Source organism: Cornus florida, unplaced genomic scaffold (genome assembly GCF_030987335.1).
Source record: "Cornus florida cultivar Cherokee Brave unplaced genomic scaffold, ASM3098733v1 CherokeeBrave_3.0.0_Hap2_Chr10, whole genome shotgun sequence".
NCBI classification, from domain to species: Eukaryota; Viridiplantae; Streptophyta; class Magnoliopsida; order Cornales; family Cornaceae; genus Cornus; species Cornus florida.
Genome location: NW_026775580.1, coordinates 13,278,922 through 13,286,668, shown reverse-complemented (window position 1 = coordinate 13,286,668; position 7,747 = coordinate 13,278,922). Strand labels below are relative to the sequence as shown.

The window sequence follows — 7,747 nt, the reverse complement described above, 5'->3', positions numbered from 1 at the left end:
TTTTGAATTAAAACAATTATTTCAAAACAACAAAAAATAAATAAAAAGGTTTATAGTTTTTGTGAGACTAAAAAAGTAATCATACTACAAACAGAGGACAACGAAAATATGAACTAAACTTCAAAAGGAGGCGGTGAACGCAAATATGAACTAAACTTCTAAAGGAGGCTTATGTTCCAAAAGCATTTAATTAATTTTTACTCAATCCAAAAGTAGAATGTTGGAGTGTTCAAACTTCACAGGTGAGTGTGCCATTTTATATATTTGTCAAAATAAAAAATTAAAAAATTTATTACTAATTTTTATTTTTATTTATTTTGCATTGAAGTGGCCACTAAAATAGTCTGTACCGCACTTTAAATATGCCATCCCTCATCATTCACTTTCCTCCCACCCCTCCCTTTACATTCACAATATCCCACCCCCTTTTAAATTCTCTCCCAACTCCAACCTCTACATTACTAGTACTAGTAGCTAGAATTAAGAAGATCGAGATCACACAACCAAATTCTTATTACCATTTCTCTCTGTTTCTCTCTCCTAAAATGCCGCGAAATTTAGCGGCGGCTTTCTTCTTATACATTGCGGCACTGGTTGCTGTTTTCGCCATTGTTGGAGCTGAGGATCCCTACAGATTTTTCAACTGGAATGTCACCTTCGGAGACATATATCCACTCGGTGTTCGCCAACAGGTTGGTAAATCGTTAAGCTATCTTAGCGGGTGTGTCAGAATTCGAGTCCTCCTTTCTCCCTAATTGTTAGGAATATATATATATATATATATATATATATGGATGATATATGTAATTGGTCATCTGATGCATTTGTTGTTTTTGTAAACTATGTAGGGAATTCTCATCAATGGTCAATTCCCCGGCCCTGATATTCATTCTGTTACCAATGACAATCTCATTATCAATGTCTTTAACAGCCTGACTGAGCCTTTCCTCATCTCCTGGTAACAATCTCTCTCTCTCTGTGTCTATATATATATATATATATATATATATATATCTATATAATACACATATGGCCACTACTTGTGATGATTTGCAAAGCTCAATTTTTACCCCCAAACAGTGTCGGTTTAAATTAGGAGTAGATCTATGAAGAGAGCTCTCTGATTGCCCTTTTCAATTCAATGTCTTGAGAATGCAACACTATCTTATAGTGTTTTCCCTTCTAACTCATCAAATTGAAAAGCTCACTCTCTTCTCTCTTTACCAATGAAAAAAATACAATACTTTATGTTCGAGAGTTTTGAATTCACATGAAAAATTTACTTTCAAAATTGAATTAAATTTATTCTAATTTAAATTTTAAAATGCATATTTGGTGATTCCACCACCATATCAATCAATACTGTGATTTAGGTATAATTTGAATTTTAATTTAGGTATAATGTGAATTTTTTAAAATGTGTTTGGTAGTATGAAATTAGAATTGGTAAAATTAAAAAAAAAAAAAAAAAAAAATAGTTCAATTTTTTTTAAAGTGCGTTTGACCGCATGAAATTGAAAGAAATTTTAATTTTATTTTGTGAATTATTTTATTCTAATTTTATAAATTTTAATTTCAAAACTTAAAACACAGCCTAATTAAATTTTTTTTTTTTCAAATTACATGGAATCCATTCAACCGACACACCGGCCAATACTTCTTGTTATATTAGTAGGTAGTATTTTTTTAAAATGTTGTTCATTCCTTTGGTGATGCTGTATAAAGATATCTGTCTCTTAAAAAAAGGAGGAGAGTGGTGTAAGTGGTGTTGGCCGCCTCTGCTTTAAAATAGTTGTGGCAGATAGTGAAAACATTGGCATGTGATCTGCTTAGATAAGACATACGTCACACAGTAATATAGTGGTGGGAGGTCTAGTATGAGGCTATGTGCCATCATCATATAAATTTGATAGTACAACAATTCCACGCCGTGCTCGACACTCAAAAACAATGAAAATGATGATGACATGGTTTGTCTTAGCTAGTGTGATCGACAATGCGTTTAGATCCAAGCATTGTGTGTTGTATTCGGTTCATATATGATATAACCAAGTAAGTTTGAGCACCATTAACGGCGAGACTGTTAATGAGCAACAACTTATGTGATCATCTTATGATAATCCATCCAAGCCTTCCTTGGAGAAAATTTCAAAGTGGGCCATATCACCATTAATGTTATCACATAGAACTATATTATATATATCCTTGCCCTCAAACTTATACCTATATTTGTGATCAAATTTATACATATATTTGTGATAATACTAGGGCATTCTTGGTATTTCAAAATTTTCATTAAACCTATAAAACAATGTTTAGTTTTTTTTTTTTTAATACTAGGGCATTCTTGGTACTTCAAAATTTTCATTAAACCTATAAAACAACGTTTCGGTTTTTTTTTTTTTCATAAAAAAAAAGAAGAAGGTTTTGGAGAAGCTCGGATCGTCAACTTTTCCAAAACCCTCTTCTGAGAGACACAGGTATATATATTTTTTATAAAATAAAAAAAAAAATTAATCAAACACTATTCAAAACACTTTTCAAATTTAGAATATGAGAGACGCGTGACTGTTGTACATAAATATGAGAAGCTTGAGATGGTTGGGATTAACTTAGTAGTGGTGGGGCCTCTCCTCCTATTAGTATTAATTACTCATTAGTGTAGGAAAATTGTAAGGTTAGGAATAGATGTGAATGTGATACATGCTTCCAAATTATAGTGCATTACAGATAATGATAGAGACTTTTAACTTGAATAATAGATAGACAAGGACACTTTAAAATGTCCTTGTCTAATTAGTTTGTATAAAATCGGAATGAAAATGCTTAAAATGTGTCCTTCAGAAACCGCACTGTAAAGCGTGCCCTTTAGGTTGAAAGCGACTTATCAATGGTGGTTTGATCAAATGGGCCTTATTGTAACACAACGTAAGGAAAGTTGTGGTCCTTCTCTGTCTACCTCTCCCAATCTTTGAGTCCCTGTGCTCCTTCCATTCATGGATTTAAATTATCTTCAAATATATATATATATATACACTTTTATGTCACACTCACACGCTCATTTGTCTATTACCTAACACATTTCAATAAAAATAGTGAAAAAAATAGTCTGGCTTGCATAATTGTCTCGGGAGGATGTAAAATTTGATTTAATGAATTGAAATATGTTTGTGGTGTGGGAAAATATAGGAATGGAATTCAGCAGAGGAGGAACTCGTTTGAAGACGGAGTTTACGGAACCACATGTCCCATACCTCCCGGGAAGAATTTCACATACATTCTTCAAGTGAAGGATCAAATTGGGAGCTTTTACTACTTCCCTTCCCTTGCATTCCACAAGGCCGCTGGTGGTTTCGGAGGCATCAGAATTCTCAGTCGCCCTAGAATTCCGGTTCCGTTCGCTGATCCTGCTGGCGATTTCACTGTTCTGATCGGAGATTGGTACAAAGCTAATCACACGGTAAGATATATACACACTTTTTTTGTTATTTATTTATGACAAACACTTCTCAATATGGTCAAGCCTCCGCTGTTATACTCGGCGACTTGCTCAGCTCAGGATGGGGAGACGTTGGAAGGGTCTGGGGTGGGGAGACGCCCTTCCTGGATTCTCGGAATTAGTTTGGGCGAAGCCTGAATACCTGAATTATCAAAAAAAAAAAAAAAAAAAATTCTCAATATGAAATAAGGAGAATGGGCTATTCAATACAAAAAGAAAATAACTTAGAATAAATATTTAACACGTTAAATCATGTAATAACCATATAACTTTATCTATTGCTTAATTTTTATTTTGACTTGAATAGCATTTTTCTTAAATGAACTTAAAATTCTTAAATACTTCTCTTCTGCGGAGATATAACATTCAAAAATTAAAAAAAAAAAAATACATGTACAACACACATAAAATATTCAAATGTATCCGAATTTAAAACTCCTTTTATCATTTTTCTCCCGCCCAAATAAAAAATAAATAAAAAAGCAATATAATGAATCGGAGTTTCGAACTCCTTTCATCATTTGTGTATCGGAGTTTCGAACTCCTTTCAACATTTAAGAAGGTGGTCGGTTGATGGGATCATACCTCAGAATCTCATTGTGGACTTGTGTCGGCAAACCATGTTAATGTGGGTCCTGTTTGGTGAGAAATAATTGACTTTTTCTATTCTACCAGCTAGTGACAGCTAATTATCTTGGTCGCACCCTCTAACCAATCCAAAAACACTTAAAATAATTATTTGTGGGGGAGTGACGGCTCAATCACAGACTTGTGACATTTGTATTCTATTAGGATCATCTAATGGTGCGCACTCTTCGTTACACAGTAGAAGTTTTTAATTCTATTGTCACACAAAAATTGGTATAAACCATTTATACATGCATCTCATTTTAGCAATGTTATACCTAAAATAGGTAATATTTTGTGATTTTCTTTTCCTGCAAGAAATTATTAATTAGTGTTAAGTCACAAGTTTTTGTTATTTTTCTCAAACAAATTTCTTCAAAAACTAAAATAAATTAAAATGATAAAAATTTGACTTAGAGATCTCTGGTGTCACATGAGACGTTAATTTTTTCCTCTCTATGATTCTTCATTCAAATCATTCGTGCTCGGTGCTGCAAATATTTTACTATTTATTTATTTACTTTTTTTCGTTTTAAAAAGAATGTCAACTTTTGAAAAACTATGACTCAAAAATTCAATTTCCCAAAAACAATATTTATTCAAAAATTCAATTTCCCAAAAACAATATTTATTTGATACTGAGGGAATATTTTTTATTAGAGGAGAAATAATTTCAATTAAAAAATATTTAAATTTAGTTGAGGGTATTTTTGCAATTTGCTTGACTGCATAAGTCCCACTGCATATAAAGCCTCTTTGGTAAGTAGGCAGTGTCCCAAATTTATGATATCACGTAGTTGCCTCATTGCAGTCGCTTTGATAAGTGTTAAGTAGGCAGTGTCCTAAATTTATGATACCACCTAGTTTCCTCATTGGGATGTACACCTAGCAATGCATTAACTGCTCGACTTTTAATATACAAAATATGCAACACATGGGCTGCCCATTCTTCTTTGGACTTGCTAAATTCTACACAGCCACACAGAAATTATTAGGTGGTCGGTAGCCACCATTTTTATTAATAAATAGTCCATGTAGCCATAGTCAACTTTTTCTTTTCAACATGTTATACTGTAACCGCAATTGATACCGATTGCTATGAATCATGCTCACCACATAACTATATATATATATACACACACAGATTATTAAAATGGGACAATCACAACGTCTCACATAAATAAATGCGATAGGTTGAGATGGGTAGAAATCACGTGATCCCGGAACATGTAACCAATCAATCAATAAATTTTAATTCCTAACGTGATTAACGTCTTATCTGGGAATGACCATGGTTTTATTATACACATCTATCTCTATGTAGACATTGAAGGGAATTCTTGATCGGGGCAAGAAGCTACCTTTTCCTGATGGAGTCCTCATCAACGGTCGTGGCTCTAATGGTTACTCTTTAACTGTCGAACAAGGTAAGTCTTCAATATAAAAACCTAACTTGCAAGTCTAATGCATCCGCTATTTAATGTGATTGGACGATGACATCATCTCTCACTCACATAAATGCATGTAGACAAGTCTGATTTTTACTCATTATCACAGCTCAAAAAAAAAATAAAAAACTTGAACCCTCTTACTAATGTCTAACCATAAGTTGTGTTATCTAAACAGGAAAAACTTATAGGCTCAGAATATCAAATGTGGGATTGCAAAATTCGCTCAACTTCCGGATTCAAAACCACAAAATGACATTGGTGGAAGTGGAGGGAACACACTCTCTCCAAACTACTTACTCTTCACTTGACGTTCATGTCGGCCAGTCCTACTCGGTTCTAGTTACAGCTGATCAACCTGGTCAGGACTACTACATTGTTGTGTCCACCCGCTTCACCACTCAGATCCTCACAAGCACCGGTGTTCTTCACTACAGCAACTCTGCTGGACCAGTCTCTGGCCCACCCCCGGGCGGACCTACAATCCAAATCGATTGGTCCCTCAACCAAGCCCGTTCCATAAGGTACAATTCTTACCTACATACATTTCTTTTCTTATTAATGATACGGTTGATACCCTAAGAGGTGACTAGGGAAAGGGAAAGCTAACCGTACAAGAATCTTCTTTAGATGCACTCAAGTGGACTCCAAAACGTGGAGCCTTTTTCGGCTTTCCCTTTCATTACCATCTCTTCAAAACGAGTACCATTTTCCTTTAAAAAACAAGAAGTTTATTTTATGCTAATATATATTGATCTCCATTTGTGTGTGTTTCAGGACTAATCTTACAGCAAGTGGACCGAGACCTAACCCGCAAGGTTCTTACCATTATGGGCTAATAAACACGACCAAGACCTTCAGGCTCAGCAACTCTGCCGGTCAAGTGAATGGCAAGCAGCGATATGCAGTTAACAGTGTATCTTTCGTGCCAGCAGACACTCCTCTAAAGCTTGCAGACTACTTCAAGATCGGAGGAGTATTTCGGGTTGGAAGCATATCTGATAACCCTACCGGTGGAGGTATATACCTTGACACATCAGTTTTGGGCGCGGACTACAGAGCATTTGTTGAAATCGTGTTCGAAAACCCTGAGGACATCATTCAAAGCTACCACCTTGATGGCTACTCTTTCTTTGTAGTAGGGTACGTAAGCACCAAAATCTCCGATCTCCACCTGTTGTTTACAAGTAGTTCCTTTCTTGAACTTGTTAATTAGTATCTATTCGTTTTGCAAAATGCAGAATGGACGGAGGACAGTGGAGTTCAGCTAGCAGAAACGAGTACAATCTCCGGGATGCAATTGCACGTTGCACCACTCAGGTAATGTGAAATAAGCTCATGAAATACATGTTTGGATTCATAGAAATGTGACGAAGAATTGTTTGATTGAAAATGGTACGTAATTGAATGTGGCAGGTGTATCCCAAATCGTGGACTGCCATTTTAGTGGCTCTTGACAATGTGGGAATGTGGAACTTGAGGACGGAGTTTTGGGCACGACAGTACCTCGGACAGCAACTGTATCTGCGTGTTTTCACAACCTCAACTTCACTCAGGGACGAGTACCCCATTCCAAAGAACGCACTTCTTTGTGGCAGAGCGAGTGGGCGGCGCACACGACCGCTCTAGGCCACCAACAAATTGTAAAACTTCCACGGTATGCAGGCCGGGCAAAACTTGTCTAGCTTAGGAGGATTACTGAGTAGAGTTCTATTTATTGGGTACTATATCAGTACCAATGCAAAATTGAGGAGCATGTATGACTGCAACTTTAGATGACCTTACCTCAAGGTCACATTCTTTTCTACTAAGGATTGTATTTCTTTTTTTTTATTATTTTTTTCATTTTTTTTGGGTAAGTAATATTGTTATTGTTGTTGTTGATATTACTATTATTACAGTATTGTTTATTTGTTGCATTATTTGCATAATGTGTGACACAAAATTATCAACTTGTTAATCTGATTTGAAAAAAAAAAAAAAACGAGACAAATTTTGTAGAGAGAGAAGATCTTGACCCTTGAATAGACCTGTCAACTGATCGGGTTCGGATTCGATTCGAATCCGACAAACGTATTGAGCGATCCGATCCGATAATACAACGGATTCTTACATCGGCAATCCATATCCGATAATCACCTTATCGGACGCCTGATCCGATTATAAGCAGTAG

General features: G+C 35.4%; 1 protein-coding gene across 1 annotated transcript; it reads left to right on the top strand.

Moving 5' to 3' along the window:
- The first annotated feature begins 383 nt into the window (after positions 1–383).
- LOC132278741 (L-ascorbate oxidase homolog) lies at positions 384–7,496 on the top strand. Its single transcript, XM_059780607.1, has 8 exons — positions 384–692; positions 849–958; positions 3,190–3,460; positions 5,451–5,553; positions 5,753–6,098; positions 6,352–6,717; positions 6,816–6,894; positions 6,991–7,496. The coding sequence occupies exons 1-8, from the start codon at positions 546–548 to the stop codon at positions 7,201–7,203; spliced, it is 1,635 nt and encodes a 544-aa protein (XP_059636590.1). The 5' UTR covers positions 384–545; the 3' UTR covers positions 7,204–7,496.
- Positions 7,497–7,747: the final 251 nt, after the last annotated feature.

What these genes read in the sequence shown, in the direction of transcription:
- LOC132278741 (XM_059780607.1), top strand. Translation starts at nt 546, where the DNA reads ATGCCGCGAAATTTAGCGGCGGCTTTCTTCTTATACATTGCGGCACTG. An exon ending in GAGCCTTTCCTCATCTCCTG is followed by an intron (nt 959 to 3,189) that starts GTAACAATCTCT and finishes GGGAAAATATAG; the next exon opens with GAATGGAATTCAGCAGAGGA. An exon ending in GGTACAAAGCTAATCACACG is followed by an intron (nt 3,461 to 5,450) that starts GTAAGATATATA and finishes ATCTCTATGTAG; the next exon opens with ACATTGAAGGGAATTCTTGA.